The following is a 20949-nucleotide window of genomic DNA, read 5'->3' on the forward strand; positions in this document are numbered from 1 at the left end:
CCAAAAGTAAGAAAGCCTAAATCCAAATTTCGAAAAAAGCAACATTTTAATTTGACAAGACTTTCGATTGTTTTCGGAAACCTCTAGAAATTTTAGATGACAGAAAACGCAATACAAATTCGATATCAAAGTTACAACAAATTGAAGGAAAAGACTGTCTATAAAGTCGTTTTTGTTGCCAATTTCTCTGAGTGTATGATGCAGTTCAGGTAGTAAATGTAGCCAACCAAACCAAACACACCATCAGCTCATTCGGCAAGAAAGATAAGCCAAGACCAGGAAAAAGGTAACGGATTTTATTCTGCAAGTTTTCGTTTTTCTCTCCCTCTCTCTCTCTCTCTCTCTTTCTTCTCCATATATATCATTTTGGAGCAAAGGAGACCAAGACGAAGACTTTGGAGTTGGTAGAAGTTGGGCGCATGCGTGGCAGACACGCAGCAGGCGGCAAGTAGCAGATGAAGCGAAACTAAGTCAAACATTTGTAGAACATTGCACTCCAAAAAAAATAAATATATAAGAGGGAGGAGCAAAGAGGCTGAATCTCTACAGGCGGAATTGAAAAATGTGAAATTTATGGGCCCCGAAAGGCAAATAGATGTCGTAGATTTAACATGATTTGGGCTGGAGGATTTGCCATTTCCATTGCCATTTATGGCGGAATTTTAAACACGGCCCATGGGCACACACAAGGGTCGAGCGGGCGATGTGGTTGGTCATCGATAACGAATGAATAAAGATGATTTGCGTAAACCATAAATGGAATTTTAATATAACCAAAAAGCCAACTTTGGGGCTCCAATTCTAGAAATGTCTCGACCATATCGCAAATGTGTAGCTGACAGGCGGACCAGTCCAAGAGACTTTTCCTGGCATGCCAAAGATTTGATAAGAGCAAAACGAGAAAAACAACAACCAAGACGACGTCGACGACGACGACAAAAGCCAAAAAAACAGAAAATAAAACAGAATCGAAGGCAAATTGCTCCAAATGTAGCCCCAAAGAAGTGCCACAGCTGTCCATCGAGATTGCTTTAGCATGTTTATATTTGCGTTTGTCTCTGTCTGGGTGTGTGTCTGTGTGTGTGTGTATTGGCAAACGACATTTATTTGCCGTCTCAAGTTGGCCAAAATCCGCTAATAAGCCATTTTGACAAATTGGATGATTGTCGTCTGAGAAGTGAAAGTGTGGCGAAAATTTGCAGATAACAGCAGCAGCAGCAGCAGCAGCAGCTGATGATGATGAGGCAGATGATGGCACAAAAGCCACACCAATAAGTAGAAACAAACTAAAATTTAATCAAATTTATTTGTGCCCGCAAATATATGTGTGTATGAAAACATTTACAATTCTTTTCCATTATAGATATATGTATGTTTATATGTATAGACTTATGTATGTATATAAATGTAAGCTGATTATATATAGAATAGATTCGTTACTCATTCCTTACATCATCATATCACGTTGATAGCATTTGATTGTATTTTGGCAATCGGCATCATGGACTTGATGAAATACTATAAGAAGACATAACAAATTAAATAGAGGGCACATGGATTTTCGTTTAGTTTTGTTGTTGCTTCTTACCATTTTTGGTATTGAAGCAATTCCATTGCGACAATTCACATTGACCGGGAAAATTGACCACACATTTGCCATTTGTGGCACAAATGGTTAAGGACTCGGCAGGACAATCGAAATTACATTTACCAAGATCCATTTCACGACGTTGTGTCTCCAGGATATCGGGAATGTCCTCGGCCTCAATCATGTTCGAGGCATCGAAAGGCATGGTAATAGAACGTGCATTTTTCTGATTCGACCGCATGGGAGTTGAGGTGGTGCTGGTGGTGCTCGTGCGATCCTTCTCCAATTGCTCCTTCTCTTTTTGCTGCTGCTCCTGTTGCTTCTTCTTTTTCTCTTTGATGGCCTGCTGTAGGGCCTGTGGTATGTGAGTTTGTGCCTGTTGCATCACATAGTTGACATGATGTTGCAACTGATGCACCTTGTCGGCTATATTTATTGGTGGTGTCTGCTGTTCACCAGGTAAACTGACCACAACTTGGGATACGGGCGGCATGACGACTTTATTCTGGACCACAGGCTGTCCGCGTTGCAGCAGGGTGGCCGTTGCCACATGATTTATCACTCTCACCTGTGGATCATCAGTTTGCAGCGATTGTGGGCCAGATTGCAACGTATGTGCAACCTTTGGCTTGTCATTGGCATTGGTATGCTCAGAACTAGAGTGTGCAATTGGTGGAAGGAGACCTGAAAACGGTTTAACCACTGGCGTCCCTACTTGCTGCTCCTGTTGCACGTGTCCAGTTAATGTATTTGGTGGTGAATGTGGTTTGTTCTTCACTTGTTGAAGCACCTGATTGATGTGATTGGTTATAAACGTTTGTATATGCTCTGGGATTTCGGTTGTTTTAGTTGTTGTCGTTGGTGGTGGTGTTGTTGTTGTTGTTGTTGTTGTAGCAGCAGCAGCATAGCCAACACACAAAAAGAAACCTAAGAAATGTTGACATTAAGCATTTAGATACAACAAAAAAAAGAGAAAAATCGCAAAACTTACCCAAAATTAAAAGACTTTTCATTATGCCAAGAAAATGTATCTCAATGTGGCTCAATATTCAAGAGATATAAATATATATAAATGTGTCTGTATACAGTTCCACTTCAATACCTTACAACGCTCGTCGATGTTCTGTGACATCTTCAGTTTCTGTTCTCAGTTTATATATCTCTTGTGTCTCTCGTGTTAGTCTCACAAATGTGTTCCCAATGTCATAAAATGTTCTGATGATATGAGAATTTTATGTAAATTGGATGCCTTTTGTTTGCCCAGAACTCGTTTGGTCAAGCTCTGCAGCTTTGAAAGTGTCGTTTTGCATTCAATACATTTCCTTATTGTTATAATGCATTTTTCGCCATTTATTTTCGATGTAGGAAAATAAAGGCTATAAATAAACATGGGCAATATTTGAAATTTAACCATCAGAACTATTTATTTTCCCAAATCTACCCGCACACAGTGCCTCCTAAAGTATATAGCATACTTTTCGGTGAAACGTGAAAAAACGAATGGCGAAAATCGAAAACAAAATACCCAAACACACATATTTGTATGTAAATTTTTGTGTTTGCTTTTGGCGCTTTGTTATTTTTGGAACATTTAATTGAAGAAACAAAAATAACAAAGTCGATGCGATGCCCAGATGTGTCAGGTGTTGAAATAAAGGATTATCTGCTGACAAAGTTTTGAATACATTTTGTTAAGTATAAAAACTCTGTCGGATCCAAAGGAAGGCAACAGTTCAACAGTTTCTGCTGATCCAACAGCAGTTAGGTTAAACCACAAACCAGCTCGAAACGAAAGCGAAAAATGAATCAACTATTGCTGCTATCTGTGGGTAAGTGTCCCAGTGTGAATCCATTGCAGTGCAGTGACTCTCAAACTGTAGCATTATCCATCCATCCATCCATAGTGTGCGTATGTGCCTATGCCTCGGTCCAGGCCAAAGTGATGCCCATGATGAAGGCCCACGATTTGGTAATCAATGCCAATGGTGAGCTTGTCTGGGAGGATGAGCTGACCAGTGTGCCAGACGCTTGCAACTTCCATTGCACGGATCAGGACTTGCCGGTTTGCGCCCACAATGGCCAATGCCTGCAAATGTTCACCAGCACCTGCACGATGTCCTCATACAACTGCCGCCATCCCCAGAAGCGCTTCAATACCGTTGAAAATTGGCGTTGTCGCGAAAACTGGGCACCCATGTGCTCCGAAGCCGAACGCAAGGAGCTGAAACTGCAAACCAAATAGCCAATCGTTGTGTCTGTCATATAAATAGGATGACTAAGTCTGTAAATTGGTCGATGAACAAATTCTCCAAGTTTACTTGATTGAAATTTTACTGACTTAAAAAGCAAATCTAACTAATAAGCCGATTTTGTTTCTATCCTTTTGTTTCCTTTATATAAATATATTTATATATATTTTTTTTTTGTCTAGAAATCCAACATAAATAAAATAATGCAAACTTAAACAATTGGCTTAACGTTATTCTGACTTAATATTAAAGACAAGAAAAAAAGTTGATAAAGTTAGAGCATCATGAAATTAAGGTTTTTAGAAATATTTCGCTGTTTATTGGCCTTTTGTGTCCTCTCTTTTCAATCGTGATTTACAATTCGATTTGAAATTAAATTTAATTAAAGCATTTAAATAAGATATAACTTTCGAATATAGGGGAAAAATGTGTCTTACATCAAAATCGCAAATAAATTAACCTTTCTGTGATCCAAAATCCTTCAACACAGGATGGATCTGGAAAATACATAACGAATATTTTGAAGACCACATCCAATTCGTGGTCGAATGCGATCTTGGGACACTTATCAACTCAAAGCACTCCAATATTAAAACATTATTACTTTATGACATTTCCAAATCACTTTTGTTTGTTTTTTGTGATCACGTAGCCGGGGCTATCTAATGTCAAGTCGAAAAAGTCTACCTACCTAAGTTCAGCCCCTTATAGAATCAGTATACTTCTGTGTACTGACCCAGTCGTATCTACTTTTGGATATTTTTAACAATTTTTCACAACCGAACCAAATATATTTATTGATATAATTTTTCTCTCGTAATTTCGGGGTTTTTTTTTTCGTGCGATATTGTCTAATTCTTTGCGCGAAAAAATTGTTATCCAAAAGAAAACGTTAGAAAGCAAATGATAGCAGGAGTTGGACCACTCCCATTTGATTTACGCGTAAAAATGCATCCACTCTGTTTTAGATTCCAATCTGGTTGCTGGTTCATACTGAAGCTCCATAGCATCCTGATGTTCCTGGACGAGCACATGATGACCATCGTGATGACACCAATTCTGATGATTTTTTTCAGTTATTTTATCATTTTTGCCATTAAATGGCGTCAGGAATACATTGCGAAGGTAAGTTAAAGCGTGGACGAGTAAGTTTTCCAAATTTTTTTTTTTTTTTTTTGTTTTTGCGAAAACTGATGAGAGAATCTATGGAACAGATGCGTATGCTGGAAGAGGAGCTTACACGGATGGCTAGATATCGGGAAATGAATGAAGGAACCAATTTGGATCGCTTACAGCAGGCGGAGCCAGTGCAGAATGAAACTGAACGTGGTGGTGGGGGTGACGGAGAGGGACCACCGCCGCCATCTTCCCCACCGACACCGACGCCAGGCCCACGACCACAAGCTGAACCCCAACCAGAAGCAGAACCCCAACCAGAAGCAGAACCCCAACCAGAAGCAGAACCCCAACCAGAAGCAGAACCCCAACCAGAAGCAGAACCCCAACCCCAACCCCAACCCCAACCCCAACCCCAACCCCAACCTCAACCTCAACCAGAACAACGTCAACGTCAAGCACAACCAGTAAAGCCGGTCCCGAAAACCAATCAACCAAAGAAACGTTCAACCAATCCCAAACCCAAAGCTAAGGCCGCTACATCCACCGGCACCAATGGACGTGGTGGAGTCACAAATGTGAAGAAACCGGAAGGCAGATCAAACCGAACAACCCATTAACGAACCAATTGCTTGAACTATATCGATGAAATGGACAATGGAAAACATAAACCAAAATTTTTAGTGAATTAACAAAAATATGAAATACGATAACGAAATAAAATTTCGTCTTTTTAGCAGTTTCGGATGAAAGATAACGAAAACCAAAAACATGATTTTCATTTCATTTCATTCAGAAAGGTTACCCTATATAACCCATTAGGACTAATCTTCCCCAGAAATAAATTGTCGGAACGTTTGGTAGAGTAAGTATAATATTTTTTTAAGGAAATTTACTTAACTTTAGTGAAAAAAAATGAGATGAAGGCTGAGACTTAAACTTGCAACTCCTCTGGCTTGCAACGTCTCGCACAGAGATCCATGCGGCAGACTTCCTCATCGACCATGCGGAAGGCTAGATCCCGATGCTTGCAGTTAAATGTGTCCATTACGCATTCGTTGGCGAACTCATGCAGACAGACGCCATTGAAGGCACAGATTGGCAGGTATTCGTGTTTAGTGCATAGCTGATCGCAATCCTCTTTCTCCGGAGTGGAAGGCGGCGGCAGCATGGCTGGCGATGTTGTCGTCATGGTGGCAAAGAGCAAGTGATGGCAACTCTTTCTCACGGGCATTCGATGCGTTTTCATTACGGGTGGAAGGACAGTGACACTTGCCATCTGCTCCGAGGCCTCTGCTTGAGGCATGCCATGATTGGGCAGACCGCGATTCGGGATTCCTGGATTGGGAAGACCTGGATTTGGTATACCTGGATTGGGAAGACCACGATTCGGGATGCCTGGATTCGGAATGCCTTCGTTGGGGATTCCTGGATTAGGAAGACCAGGATTTGGTATGCCAGGATTGGGCAGACCGCGATTCGGGATTCCTGGATTGGGAAGACCTGGATTTGGTATGCCTGGATTGGGAAGACCACGATTCGGGATGCCTGGATTGGGAATGCCTTCATTGGGGATGCCAGGATTGGGTAGGCCCCGGTTTGGTATGCCTGGATTAGGTAAACCATGATTGTATCCTCCAGACGACGACGACGACTCTCTAATGGCTCTGATACTTCTGACCTTTGCCAACGGCGATGGCGGCACTACCACCTCATTCGTGGTGACCTTGCTTACCGGTTTAATCTCCTCCACTCGAGCTATTTCCACCACTTTGTCCTGATCCTTGGCTATAACTGGCTTTCCATTAGACAGCAATGGTACTTGGATGGTTATCCGACCAATTTCTGTATGTGGCACAACCTGTGCTGCGATCACAACCGAACACAGCCACACTAAAGTGTAAAGATGTAATTGATTAAGTTAAAAGTTTATCCTTGAGCAATCTTCGGCTCTCCCACCTGCTGTAACCAAAAGGAAACTTTGCCTCAACATCGTGTTGTCTCTCAGTTGTCTCTGCTGAACTGCTGCTCAGTTCACTCTGTCCTTGGTGGATTGCAGCAGTAACTTTTATAGCCCCCTTCGTAACACACACTGCCACGCCCACAGCGACATCAGAACACTCGCTCCTTGTTAACATTAGTGAAAAGTTGCGTAAGTTTGGCAAAAACAAAACCAGTTCCAGTTTCAATCAACTTTTCACATTTATGTTTATAACCTTTAATTAGCATACGAAAAAAGAAAGAAAACAAAAACAAATATGGAATTTTGTATAAAATATTCTTTTCGGTTTTATTTTAGTATATAATTTCTTGTTCTTCATCTGCGTCAACTTCGTTTTCCTTCCGTCTTCCCGTCTGTTCGTCTGTCTGTATGTCTGGTAAATTACATTAAAAACTTGTTGAATGGACTGTTTTTTGTTTTTTTGTTTGTTAAAAACATTCAGAAAAGGTTGCTTTTGATTTTGATTTAAGGCAATTGTATATAAGTATATGTATATATAGTATGTATGTATGTATATATGTATTATCATTATCGTTATTGTTATCATAAACATTAATTAATTAATTGTTTTTGTTTTTGACCGCTTTGAGTTTAGTTGAGTTATACCTACATACATATATATCAACACACACACACAGATATATATATATATATATATATAGATATATAAGTAGTATATTTCTATCTATTCGGGGTTGACACTCTCCAATCTACATAATTCTTGACAAATTTCATTTGCAACCCCAAAACTCTTGCACATAACGTCCTTTTTTTGTTAATGGGCTTATTGGGATTATTGTTAATTCTTAGGGTTATACATAGCATAGCATATATGTATATATAATTTATGTTATGTGTGTGTGTGTGTGTGTGTGTGTGTGTGTGTATGTGTGTGTATGGGTGGATAGTTAGTTTCTCATTTCTATAACATTCTCTATACAATCGAGCATTTAATGTTTTTTTTTTTTTTTTTGATTTTTGCTTTGTAACTAAAATTGACAACTATATAGTACATATCCTGGGATTGTCCATACCATAAACGCAAATTTTTGATAGGATTTCAGTTTACTTATTCTTTCTTTTTCTTTTTCTTTTTGTTTGTAATTTGATATATAATAGATATTGAATTTGATCTGGGCAAAGGACTAAACCTATCGAAGAATAGATTCTATTTTGCGGGAAGAGAAAGAAAATGTGTATACCGGAAATACAAAGGTACATCGAATCAAATTATTAAATGTAATGATTTTTTAAAGAACAATGTCATAGATAGTAGTTTTGAATATTCTACATCAGAGCAGCTTAAGATGTTTATAAAAATATTGAAAGTAAAGAAGTTGGGGAAAACTTTTCAATCTAGTCAAGGGAAAACTTCAATTGTAATTAGATTATAGATTTCGAGTCCTAAAATATATTATAGTTAAACTCCATTCTAGATTGCCTTTCACCCAGATCAATTTCATTTAACAAATTTTGTTACATCATTTGAATAGATCGGCCCAACTTTTGGATTTATCATTCACTCTCATCATTCTTAATATTTTCAACCATTTTGGTAAAAAAAAAAAAATAAATTTCTTACGATTTTCACATGATAAAAACGGAGTTCTTTTTTCTACTTGTCGACATCAAAAATAAATTATTGTAATTATTGTCTTACTATCTAATAAATAATATAAGTTCTTCTTCAACACATGTGTATGTATATAGATTAAATATCTTTATGTAAAATTAAAATAAAAAAAAAAAAAAAAAAAATCGATATACTTATTTATATTTACTACACTACAAAAACTAGAAACAATTTTGCCTTGGTAATCAACAACTTTTGTTTTGCTATGTTACAATTATGAATTTTTGTTTTAAGGATTTGACATGTAATGGTTTTTTGTTGTTGTTCTTTTTTCGCATTCTAAAAAAAAAAAAAAAAAAATTACAATAAATTGTTATAAAATAAATTATGACTTATGTATTACCTATATTAATCATATTATATTATTATGGTAGTATAGTTAATTATATAGTTAGTTGGTGTATGTGTGTGTTCATAATATTTAGTTAATCGAAGGACGACGTTGTTGTTGTTCTATTTACGCTCCATGGGCTTGACTTCCAGCAATTGGGGATAGTTCTCGACGATATTGAGTAGAATCGTATCGATATAATGCTTAAGCCGTACATTCTCATCCTCCTTTTCCTGAAAGGCTTGCTGGAGCTGTAATATGCATAATAAAAGAATTATTAGTCGGAAGAATTCATTAGATACATATATTCTTAAATATAGTAAACATATATATATGTATATATACACGATATGAAAAATTAGAAGAGAATCCCTTGATCCGGCATGTTAATGAGCATGAGCAAATGATTAGAGAGCGAGAAAAATTTCCATAAACCAAAAAACTTTTTAAACTGTACAAAAATTTTTGAATTGATTAGAACAAATTAAAGTAAAACGTTTTTCTTTTCTTTTGAGTTTGAGTTATTCGTGTGACTGTCAAACTGTCGCGTGCATTTAGTGACTCCAAAACCGTTTTGTGTATTAAAAATTTTTTTTTTTTTTTAGGTGGTTGTGATTTGAAGCATTACCTGACTTAAGGATGCTAATGTGGTTGAATCCACAGAATCCTGTAATACAATATAAATATTCAATATAAATATACAAATTATATATGCACACACACACAAACATGTTCAAAAGTAAAAACAAAAAAAAAAAGCAAACAAGGACAAAGGAATGCATAACGAGAGCACTACAACGACTGTCAAACTGTATGCGTGTGTGTATTTTGGGGGGAGGCAATTGGCAGTGGGTTGTTTGGGGGAAGAAGGGCTTATAATTTGGACTGTGTGCATGATTGGATTGCCTGTGTGTGTGTGTGTGTGGGTTTGTGTGTGGATGTTTGGTTCTAAGCTAGAAAGCGAAAGCATATCATAATGCCAAAAAGCAAACCAAATTCTACACACCTGAGCTTGTGACATCTCCTCGAGCTCCTGGGCGAGACTATTTAGGGTGCCATTCAAAAGATGGCGACCTTGTTCCACGCCATTTGTTAGCATGGTGGCCTGATTAGTCAGCATGGTGGCCTGAAGCTCCTCATTTTGCTCTTCGAGTGCTGTAAGATAAGAAAGTGAGGGATTAAGAGATGGGTCATCTAAAAAGCCAATTCTTCTCTTTTTAAACTGAACAAATGGAATTTCTGATGCTTTTGGATAACTTACATCGATTCTTTTGCCGCATCTCCTCAAGCTCCTGATGCAGCTCCTCCAGTCTTATACTCTCCGGTGATGTTGTGGGCATGGCTCGTGCACCATTCTCCTCCCGGACACGTTGCAATTCGCGACTTAGCTCTAGCATCAGCTCCTCCGTCGACTTCTTCTCCTGCTCCTGTTTACGCAACGATTGCTGCTGCTCATCGTATTCCTGCTGGAGGGCCGCTATCTGATCGCGTGCCAATTCCAATTGCTCTTCGGTGCGATGCAAATCGTTGGCCTGTTTATCGCACAAGACACGCAAACGTTGAGCCTCATCGCGCAGGGCATTGGCCTCGATTTCGGCCGCTTTAATTTTCATCTGGCAATTCTCATTCTGCAGCGATGCCTCACGCTCGACCCGTGCAAGAATCTCGCGATGGCGTTTCTGCTCCTCGGCCATACGCTCTTCGGCGCGTAACTCCGACTAATAATGAAAAAGTCAATCGATTAATTGGATCATTCTATACCCAGATGGTTTCTTCTTCTCACCTCTCTGTACTGCTCTTCGAGCATGTGATAACGAGCCTGGAGCACTGCATATTCGGTTTTGGTGCGCGTTGTGCGATCCTCGGCTATATTCTGTGTGTCCGACAGATCGTCCACTTTGCGTTGCAGCAGCTCCAGCTAAAAGAAAACAAAGAAAAACACAAAATGAATATGAGACTCGAAGGAAAGAAGATCTTTTCGATAAACACATCGTTGAGGCCTTTTGTTTATTATTCAGTTCAGTTCTTTTTCTTCTACTAACACAATCAATTTTCATGAGCCGCAAGTCGAGCAACAGCTCATTCACCAACTGCACATCAGCCATAGGATTTTTTAAATACATTTGCATATATCTTATATATATGTGTGTATATGCTTTACATTATCTGGGCGTTTCACACTCTCACTTTTCTATCTCTCCCTCTCTCTTGCTCACACTAAATGTGTTAAATATATATTTAAAATACATTTTTTGTTATGGTTTTTCTTTTCTTTGACTTGACGCGTTTTTCGTCTTTGCTCATTTGCTTGCCTGAGGCAGACTGGGTGTTGAGCATTTATTTGTTTAAAGCGAAACGCATTCTGTATTGGGATTTTGCTGTTAATTACACTAAGCAACAAGTTGTGTAGTCTAAGAATTCCACCCCACACACAACGCACACTCCCATATACATAGATCTGTGTACATGTACATGATGATACGTGGCGTATGATGAATATTAAGTATACGCCTATATTTCTGTTCTTCAAAAGATGAAGTAAAAAGAAAAACGTAGGCGTCAAAAAATGCAATCTTTCTAGTTTTCGTTTCCAATTTTGTTGACATGTGTGTGGGCAAATGTGTTTTGTTTTTACTCAATTACATTTTTGCAGTGTATTTATCAGCTTTTTTTTCGTTTTGTTTATATAGTTGCTTTGTTTGTAATTACTTGATGAATAACTTCAACAAACTGAACTGAGATAAGGGTGAAAGATTGTTCAGAATATGTCGACACAGGGTGGTTAATTAGACATTGGTGATTCAGTTAGTGCACACCCTGTAAATTTGAAAAACCGAACCAAAATGCCATGGACAAATATTTTGAGAATTTTCAATACAGGGTGCCCATAACACAGGGCACTCAGCATAGAGAGTCAAGGTAATGATGAATGTGTTCTGTTCAGGGCGCCTTACATGCTTCCGCTCTCTTTCTCTGTCTCTGTCTCTATCTCTATCGCTCTCTGAGTCAATTCATCAGAGAAAAGTCAATTGAGAAGTTCAACTACAAGTAAACACTATTATGGATGGGTTGTGTTGGCTGGGTGGGTGGGTGGTTGTCTGTTGCTCAATGGCTGTCAAACTGAGAAAACGCAACCCCATTCTCAATTAAGCTTAATTAACTGCAATTCGCAATCAAATGAGACAAATACTATTTTAGCAACTATTTCAATAGGAGAAACATCATCAGAGCACAAAATGAACTAAACGAATCGACGTCAAACGCGGCGCAAGAGCAACTAAACAAACACACACACAAAATAGAGGCCTAGGGCAAAGGCCCTCCTCCTGCTCAGCACTCCTCCCCACCCCTCCTCACCAACACAACACCAAAATGACTGAGAAGCAAAAGAGAAAGACTCTCGCAGTGACTCAACTGCGTCAATAGAGTGCGATATGTGTACAATGAACCATGCCAAAAAAAAAACCTAACTATATAAAAAATAATAATACATAATAATAAAATATAAAAAAAAATTACATAGTACTTTAGGACGTTTAGAAGAGGCAGGCGGCAGAGGGAACCGGGGCGGACAGTCAACCAAACTAGAATTTAATTTAAATGTCTAGAAATTCCGTTGAAGTAGAAACTGAGAAGCAAACGACACTGCGAAAAAGGTAAGGTAAGGCAAAGAAGGAAACGACACAGAGAAGACGCATTGTCATTCGGAAACCGTTTGGTCAAAACGAACAACAACAACAACAGCAGCAAGAATAAAAAACACAAAAAAGGCCCATAAAGAGAAAACAATAAAAATGTAAGACAAATTGAGTAACAAGTGACGATGGATGAATGGGTGGTGCAGGTGCTGCTGATGCAGGGTCAGCAGGAAGGGGATCGGAAGAAACAGAAACAGTTTTTAATGCTTCACTTTTTCTTTTGCCCATTTTCTTTCCATTCGCCTCAAAGTAAAGAAGAAGAAGTAGGAGGAGGAGGAGGAGCAAGCGGAAAGGCAAGGTGCTCCAGGGTCATTGTGCTCGGCCGTGTTTTAAAGTTGGAACTGCTTTTATTTTGACAAGTTTGAAGGGTGAGGAAACTGTGTGACAGGTGACTGAGTGATGAGGAAATATTAAATGTGATGGCAAATATACGTATACGGAAATATACCAAACACATCTGCTGGCTGCTTGGCTGGAATCCCACAAAATACCAAGGACTAAAAGCAATCGAAAATCAATCAAAATTGACAACCAATTAACCAAAATACAAAAACATCTATGCCAAATGTGAAATTTTAGAGGGAGAATTTCTCCAAATCTCGATTCGAGTCATTATAACTTTTCAATGAATTCCCACTTTGGTCTTTAAAATGAAGCATCAATATATATATACATATATACCGTTATTCGTTGCCTGTTTCAAATGGAAAATAATTACATATTTCAATTGGCGTCGTTGTCTTTCTCTTGTTTACAATTTAGAATTTCACCTTCAAATGTTTTTTCTTTACGTTTTTGTTATTGTTTATGTCCATATAAAGAGCTTGCCTTCCTTTTTCCTCATCGTTTATGTAGCTTTGTCCACTCGTCAACAGCTCATAAATAAAGAAAAGCCAATTGCTAAGAACACATTAATTTATTATTATTATCAACATTAGCCAGTTTGACCCCAAAAAAAGGAAAAGGAGAGGAAACCAAACACTTGCAACACAATGCAAGCTCCTCTCATATGCCATTTCCATTTCCATTTGTTACATTTATCAAATGGAAATGGCCAGAGTAAACAAATCGAGCATCCGTTTTGAAGGGCTTATCGCTTAGGCGGACTGGACTCAAATGGAGAGTGGAGAAGCAGCGGATGAATTATAAAGTGACCTCCAAGATAAGCAAAGTGTTGAAAGAATCTCAAATAGTTCAAATTGAGGGCGCCCCTCATTGAAGATTGTCGAAGTCTGTGTGTGTGTGTGTGTGCGGGAAAAGGGGAAGGCCAATTAAAATTGCATAATATTATCACTCTCTATGTATATGCAAGAAAATTGCATCATGAGGAGCAGTTTTCCCAGTGCATGTCAAGCTGCCGTCTATGAGTTGACCCCCTAACTAGAGCAATCGCCTTAGCATTAGAAACTTAAGACCTTTGGCTGGACAGACTGGCATCTAGACCGAAAATAGATTTCCTATAAGTATGTGGTTTACTTAAGCATTTCTCTGTCTCCCTCGCTCTCCCTCTGGTATATTATGGACTTACTTTCGTTGACACATTTCCGTCGCTTCCGAAAGTTAATCATCAATTTTGTTTTTAGTTTTCTTTTCTTTTCTTTTTTGATTCTATTCATTTCTAATGATTTGCTCTCTCTCTTATATTTGTTCTGTTTTTCTTGGGCTAATTTATTATTTCGTTTAATTTTTTTTGGCCGCTGATCTCATTTGACGCAACAAATGAAAAATAAAGACCATAAATTATATTTGTTTAAAGTGAAGCAGATGTTTGCAATTTGCCAAATGAAATGCGAGAAAGAGAGAGTGAAAGAATAAAAAGGAAACAAAGTCTTTTAAGATTTTTAATTTATCTTCTATTCTATTTTGGTTGAATAGGTGAAAACATGTCAAGGAAATGTGTAAACAAACATTTGGCCTAAGAGTGAATAGAGAGAGAATATATGCACACCCTTTACCAACACTGGCACAAGTGAGTACTGCACTCATTTCTTGATTAGCCAACACTTTCTCGATCGATCTCGAGTCGGTTTATTATGGAAAAACACTCACTTCGTTGGTCTCCAACATATTTTTTGGTTTTCTATATTGGATAAAACACTTTTAGAATGGTATCCCTCAAACAGAAAGCAAACTTCGACTAACCCCAACGACATTCAACTGCGGCTTATTTATAGCAAACGGGAAAATGGACATTACATTATTGACATGCCATATACATACTATAGAAGGTGAAAGCCATAACTAAATGGAGAAGTGGGTGGTGGGTGATGGGTGGTGGCTGGGGGTTTGGGCAAAGACTAAATGTCATGCAATGCTTGTTTACGGGAGAGTGCTGTTCCACCCACTGAAATTGCACTATGAACTTTACCCCTTTGGGGTAAAATTGACCTGTTAATGCAATTATGGCATACAATATTCAGGAGGAGGCATGGCGACGTGATGGGAGGGATGGATGTGTTGTGCTTACTTGCTCATTGAGATTATCGCAAATCTCGGCACTCAATGCCCCGCTCATTTTAGGGCCAGTTCCTTCCAATAGGCCAACGACGCCAACACCGCCAACACTTGGGTTTCCGTTTCCGTTGCTATTGCCGTTGGTGGCGTTGCTGTTCTCTTCGAAATCACAGAGTAGTTTGTTTTTGAAATTTTTCAAATTCTCCAATTTGAAACCGTTTGTATTTGTGTTGTTGGTTTTGTTATTGCATTTGCTGGTTAACGTTTCCAAATTGTAGATTTTATGATTATTATTATTATTACAATTACTATTATTATTATTATTATTATTATTAATATTATTGCTGTTGTTGTTGTTCGGTTCGATTAAATGATTCGATGATGATTCCAATTTATTGTCAATAAACACCAATGAACTGGGCTCCGATTGTGATGGCACTATATCCTCAAAATCCGCCGGATTGAGACTCAGAAATGTTTCTTGATCGATCAATATGGGTTGCTTGCCAAAGGCAAAGCCATCAAAGCAGCCACCACCACCACCGACAGTCACTCCCAAACTGTAGGGATTACTCAATGGATTTTGGGTGGAACTGGTATTGAAATTTAAATTCAAATCCTCTAGACTCTCAGTGGAAAGTTTACGATTTGCACCGAATTTGACACTATTATTGATATTGTTATTAATTATATTGTTGCTATTATTATTGTTGTTGTTATTATTATTATTGTTTGTATTATTATTATTATTTAGAGCATTATTTTTGTTTGTTGCTGGTCCGACAAATTCGAATTGACCCGCCCACATATCATAGGCTAAGTCAATGCTATCGGGCTGGCTGGCAGGTTGACTACTCATGATTATTCCTGGTTTCAATTTGTTGATATTTTCTTTCCGATTCGTTGTTATTTCTTCAGTAGGCGTGGCACTTGTGAGGGCGTAACGATTTTAACACTTTATGTATTTGTTTTTGTAGGTTGTAGGAAGACCGTTTTGTATTTTATGTCTTTACTTTTCAAGGCACATTTTTAATGGGATTTTATTTTCATTCAATTTGTTGTTTGTCTCTCATTCAGACTCAGGCAATTTATTGGGTACTTTGCGATGCATTTTTTTAAGTCTGAATTTTGACTAAATTATAGAAATATTTGTAAATATAAATTGATATCGATTTCCAAATCATTTCTTGACTTTTGTTTGATCTTACACATCTCCAAGAAGCAAATGAATAGACTTGGAAAATAGTTTCTGCATATTTGTTCTCTCTCCTTAACCAAATCCAAATGAGTTTCTTGAACCTTTGAACCCAGCAACAGATTAAACAATAAACAAAACTTTTATTATTCATTCCACAAATAGCAAAGATCAAAATGAAAAAACGAATGCTGCGCATTTTCGTATACTCTATGCTAGTTGATTCTAATTAAACCCAAATTAAGTATAGGAATGAATAGATTATTCAAAATAACCCATGAAACGTTTGTCCATCTAATCAACTACTAATCTTTTGATTACGGTTGTTCGATTCCATACAGAATATATACAAGATTAAAATCATTTTGAACATGCTAATCAAGCATGATCTATACTTATGATCAGGTAGAAAGTACCTGACCACAAAACAAATATGCCATTTGGCTAGAGTATTCGAAATAAGATTCCAATCTAAATTCTTAACAAATTGAAAGGTAATCCAATAAGAGTTTTTTTTTTCTTTTCTTCTTAGCTTCACACTGTGATATTACAATGAAAGAATGAGCTAATGCAACAGAAGAAAAAGAAAAGAATAAAAGAGTAGGAATGAGAAAAGAAAATGGCAAATGGCTTTGGAAGTATTATTTCATGTGCAGGAAATGCAAACAAAAGAAGCAAGTTTTTCTCCTCATCTTGTGTTCTGGGGGCTGCTGCTTCATTTCTACACGACTGAGTTTAATTTCCTACTTCTTGAATTGATGAACTTCGTGTAGATAAAAATGAAGAAAAACCTAAAAGAAGGCACTCTTTAAGTCTCTCTTTCTAGTCTTAATAATATTCCATTCTGTGTAGTGGAGCATGCAATTCTTGCATAATCTAGCCTCAGGTCTGCATCGTGTTCTTTTTTTTTTTTTGCTTATTTTTCTTTTTGGGAAATGTTTCTTCCTTTGCTAACATTGCCGTCGATCATCATCATGATCATGATCATCATCGTCATCACCATCATGTTGATGAACGTGATGATGAATCTTAAGATGATGATGATGATTCAATTCAAGAAATGGCAGTGGAAAAATGTGTCATGCTGTATGTCTTTGAAAATTTGTTGTTTGCCTCAAAATTGTTCATAATAAATTCGCATGATTCAGTATTTATAGTAGAGAGAGAGAGAGAGAGAGAGAGAGAGAGAGAGAGAGATCTGCCTCAACAAAATCATATAGAACGAGATGGAGAGTGGGACGGGGGGGTACACACAATTCTGCACAATTGCTCATGTCGAATTGGGGTTTAAGTGGCCGCCCGGTCCGCTTGTCAGACAGAATTCATTTAAATTTATTTACTGCAAAAATCTAAGAACAACTTTGACTAAATGATGAGCTCAAAAGACAAGAATTTCATAAGAGTATATTCGCATACATATATGCAATGCATCGACTAACTAAATACCCTACAAAAAATACATTTCGCATAGGTCTGTGCATATTTTTGAAACCCCCACCCAAAAATAGAGGACCTTAGAGTTCTTTTTATGGCTGCCAATGACCTCCTTCTCAACTGACTAACTGACTGACTGACTGACTGACTCATTAGCTTGAATTCAAAAAACGTGAGCATTAAAATCTCATATATAGTCGCTATATACATATATACACTTGGAGTTTGTGTCTGTCTCGTAAGATTTGTTGATAGATTATTTTTTTTTTGCTTGACATTTGTTTTTCTTGTTATTTGTTTGTTTTTCAAGTTTTTACTTTCAATTTTCATCAGTTGAAAATCTAAAGAAGACGGCAAAACAAGTTAAATGGTGAAAGTTGTTGTTGTAGTTGTTGTTTGTTGCTGCTGCTGTTGTCGTTTTGCTTCATTGACAAAATATGCGCCATAGATCAATGAATTTTGTGGTCGTTGGAAGACCAAAAAGAAAAAAATAACAAAAAGCAAAGAAAGAAGGCAATAACTAAGAAGTTTTATACCCTTCAAATCCTTATAGTGATGTTTTTTTGTAGTTACTTAAGACCTCACACATAAATATCAATAATCGATATAGCCAATAATATGAGGCAAAATTTTGATTTAGTCATCCTTGCCTAAAACTTAAATCTAAGTAATTTGCTTTAAAATCTCATCTCTAACCTCTAAGATCTTACACTAAAGATCTACTTTTTCAGTTGTCATTTTGGAACCACATATAATCGGCAAGATGAAAAACATGTTATATCTACTATAATGGCATTAGATAGTTTAAGACTTTAGCACTTGGAAGTGAACTTCCGGTGTGTTGCGCTGTCTTGGTGAATAGCGTTCTATTTCTTTTTCTAAGTAAGTGATTAAAGACCAATTACCAAGTTGTTGCTTTCTTTCATTTGTCTTGAACATTTTTGTTCCAGTTTCTGGTAAGGCTAACTAACCTCATTCCTGTTTTTGCCGCCCACTCATAAGCCCTTTTTTATTCTTCTTGTTCTCTCTTGCTACTTTAACAAGAGAACTGAGAACAGAAATTAAAACAAAACATGCGCTAACCTCATTTCCCAACATTTGACGTAGGCGCGCTGCTGTCAGACCAACTGACGAATGGACTAATGGACGGACAAACCGATGGAGGAACGGACGGATGGACGGAAGGACGGGCAGACCTAACCGACAGCTGTTTGCTGTCACAGTGATCTCTCTCACCTTGTTGTTGGTTGTTTTTGCATAATTTTCGCCAAAATGCAATTGGCAACAAGTAAACTATCCGAGTGAGTGTGTGTCTGTGTGTGTGTGTGTGGTAATCACTGGCCAAGTTAAGAGACTTGACTCTCGCTAGCTCTTACTAGCTGTTCTGAGTCTGGCTAAGTCTCTCTCTCTCTCTCTCTTTTTCTTCTCCCGCCATTAATTGTTTTAAGTCAGCAGAGCGTATAATGATTTTGTTCAAGTCTTCAAGGCGAACAATTATGTATAACTCTTTTAATACGCGATTCTATTCTTCCATCTTATTTTGATGCCCATTTTGCATGTCCAGAAAGAAATTCTCTTTCGTAATTCAGTCTCAATTTGCGCTTATGCATTGCTGCAAGAGCTTGAGACAAAGAAACAAAACAAGCTGGATCCATTTACTTGCACTACTTATCAAGTTTAGACATATAATATAAACATACATACATACATATAAATATATGTAAAGTAGACACAGCGATGCCCTTGTCAAAGCTTAACAAAGGTTAAACCTCACGACGAAATCATTGATAATATTTGGGATGAATGTGTGGCAAGAAATAGAATTGAGAATTTTTATATACAAAGTAATTCAAATGAGCTTGTAATTAGATTTGAAAGAGCTATAGGAAATTTTGGTTCTATTTTAACTCAAAGGTTGTCATTGAACTGGAATCATTCGAAGATGGGAGCTAAGAGCCATTAAAATGAACGAAAATTTCAACTAGCCGAATTAGAGAGCAAATGCATTAATTGTCACATTAATCGTAATTACTAGCACATAGTATATATGTGTATTTGTATATGAAAGCTACTAGATTAGAAAATGAATCATTTGAGGTGCGAATGGTCGGCATTTAGTTTCCAGAAGACTTCCATTTGAAGGGAACTAGTTCCACTAATCCAGCAATCTATTAAGCCATTAATATGAAAGTTACATATATTTGGCCAAATTGATCTTCATTTCAGTTAACCATCAAAACAAGTAGTTCCATTAGTCAATTGTGGCAATTGCCAACCGAAAGTTGGACCAAATAACGAACACAAATACTAACCTAGAGCCACAGGGAAATGAGCCTAGTGACTCGATGCCAAAAGGCAAATTAGTGGGCAACAACAACTAATTACAACAACGAACCAACACACACACACACACACACACAAAACCGAAATTGAATCTAAAGCAACAAATACAAATTTCCTTCTTAATGAACTTCCCCTAGCAAACCCCCCTCACTCTGAGCCTAGAGGAGACTTTCGTTTTCTTGTTTGTCAGCTACTGGGCATATATTTTTATTTAGTTGTCTTTATTTCTTTCTTGCCGTTTTCATATCTTTCAACAATTTGCTGCTTCATATGTTCCACGGGGAAGGGAGGAAGGAGGAGAGGATAGAAAATATCATTAGCTCTTTGAAAAACGAAAAAGGAAAAAAATTAATTTGCATACAATTGCCTACAGGGTAGGGGAGTAGCTATATAGAGTGAGCAGGGGTAAGGGAGCTGGGTGGGTGTGGCAGCCAAACGCCTCAACAAAACTCATTAAATGCAAATTTTTATGCTCCGTTTTTTTTTGTTTTGTTTTTGTTTCTTGTTTTCTTTTTCTTGTTTTTCATGCAACAAACAAAAAACTGAAGTAAAGTAAGGAAAATTTTTTGGAAAATTGTGTAAAATCATTTTGTGGAGGGAATTTTCATTTCATTTTTGCCCATGACTTGGTCAATGTATACAAAAAAGCTAATTATGTGGAAAATTTTTGATTTCCATTGAACTTTTGTGCACTGCAAAAAAAAAAAAAAGCAACAACACAAACACTAAAATTGAAAAACTGAAAATTCGGAAAAATTGTAATGAAAAACAATTGTTAAATTCAAAATACCGACTGAGCGAAACGCGCGAAACGCAAAAAGTAAACTGAATAAAGTAAAACGAATAAACCGAATCCGCATCCAAATCAGAAACTGAAATTCAGGGGCACCATAACTATATAGAATC

At 37.4% G+C, this 20949-nt stretch overlaps 4 protein-coding genes across 14 annotated transcripts in view; 1 reads left to right on the top strand and 3 right to left on the bottom strand.

Annotated features, from left to right (window-relative positions):
- Positions 1-1315: 1315 nt before the first annotated feature.
- Positions 1316-2713, bottom strand: LOC137579983 (ras guanine nucleotide exchange factor B). The gene is made up of 3 exons (XM_068293894.1): positions 2580-2713; positions 1589-2515; positions 1316-1518 (listed from the first exon to the last, which is right to left on the bottom strand). Exons 1-3 carry the CDS (start codon positions 2599-2601, stop codon positions 1448-1450), a joined length of 1020 nt encoding a protein of 339 aa, XP_068149995.1. The 5' UTR covers positions 2602-2713; the 3' UTR covers positions 1316-1447.
- Positions 2714-3389: 676 nt separating this feature from the next.
- On the top strand, positions 3390-3830 carry LOC137580066 (uncharacterized). Its single transcript, XM_068293980.1, has 2 exons — positions 3390-3417; positions 3493-3830. Exons 1-2 carry the CDS (start codon positions 3390-3392, stop codon positions 3828-3830), a joined length of 366 nt encoding a protein of 121 aa, XP_068150081.1.
- A 2057-nt stretch (positions 3831-5887) lies between these two features.
- Positions 5888-6946, bottom strand: LOC137580067 (uncharacterized). Its single transcript, XM_068293981.1, has 3 exons — positions 6913-6946; positions 6280-6846; positions 5888-6249 (listed from the first exon to the last, which is right to left on the bottom strand). The coding sequence occupies exons 1-3, from the start codon at positions 6944-6946 to the stop codon at positions 5888-5890; spliced, it is 963 nt and encodes a 320-aa protein (XP_068150082.1).
- A 271-nt stretch (positions 6947-7217) lies between these two features.
- nuf (rab11 family-interacting protein nuf) overlaps positions 7218-20949 on the bottom strand; it is a 51099-nt gene continuing 37367 nt past the window's right edge. For 4 of the 11 annotated variants that reach the window (XM_068294016.1, XM_068294018.1, XM_068294023.1 and 1 more), the window contains 5 exons: positions 10703-10837; positions 10181-10637; positions 9926-10074; positions 9548-9586; positions 7218-9170 (listed from right to left, as the gene is read on the bottom strand). In XM_068294016.1, coding sequence (XP_068150117.1) covers positions 9042-9170; positions 9548-9586; positions 9926-10074; positions 10181-10637; positions 10703-10837 — 909 coding nt within the window. In that variant the 3' untranslated portion in view covers positions 7218-9041. Of the gene's footprint in view, positions 9171-9547; positions 9587-9925; positions 10075-10180; positions 10638-10702; positions 10838-10961; positions 11058-15084; positions 16265-20949 lie in introns of those variants that run through there. The other 7 variants (XM_068294017.1, XM_068294020.1, XR_011032943.1 and 4 more) reach the window with 6 other exon arrangements.

Source organism: Drosophila tropicalis, unplaced genomic scaffold, assembly GCF_018151085.1.
Source record: "Drosophila tropicalis isolate 14030-0801.00 unplaced genomic scaffold, ASM1815108v1 contig_805, whole genome shotgun sequence".
Lineage (NCBI taxonomy): Eukaryota > Metazoa > Arthropoda > Insecta > Diptera > Drosophilidae > Drosophila > Drosophila tropicalis.

Excerpts from the sequence above, each read along its gene's own strand:
- LOC137579983 (XM_068293894.1), bottom strand. The coding sequence starts at position 2,601 with ATGAAAAGTCTTTTAATTTTGG. Across the intron at positions 2,516-2,579 it reads GAAAAGTCTTTTAATTTTGG|GTTTCTTTTTGTGTGTTGGC; the intron begins GTAAGTTTTGCG and ends AACATTTCTTAG. Across the intron at positions 1,519-1,588 it reads TTGCTTCAATACCAAAAATG|TATTTCATCAAGTCCATGAT; the intron begins GTAAGAAGCAAC and ends GTCTTCTTATAG.
- LOC137580066 (XM_068293980.1), top strand. The coding sequence starts at position 3,390 with ATGAATCAACTATTGCTGCTATCTGTGG. Across the intron at positions 3,418-3,492 it reads ACTATTGCTGCTATCTGTGG|TGTGCGTATGTGCCTATGCC; the intron begins GTAAGTGTCCCA and ends ATCCATCCATAG.
- LOC137580067 (XM_068293981.1), bottom strand. The coding sequence starts at position 6,946 with ATGTTGAGGCAAAGTTTCCTTTTGGTTACAGCAG. Across the intron at positions 6,847-6,912 it reads TTTCCTTTTGGTTACAGCAG|TGTGGCTGTGTTCGGTTGTG; the intron begins GTGGGAGAGCCG and ends TTTACACTTTAG. Across the intron at positions 6,250-6,279 it reads CAATCCAGGAATCCCGAATC|CAGAGGCCTCGGAGCAGATG; the intron begins GCGGTCTGCCCA and ends GCATGCCTCAAG.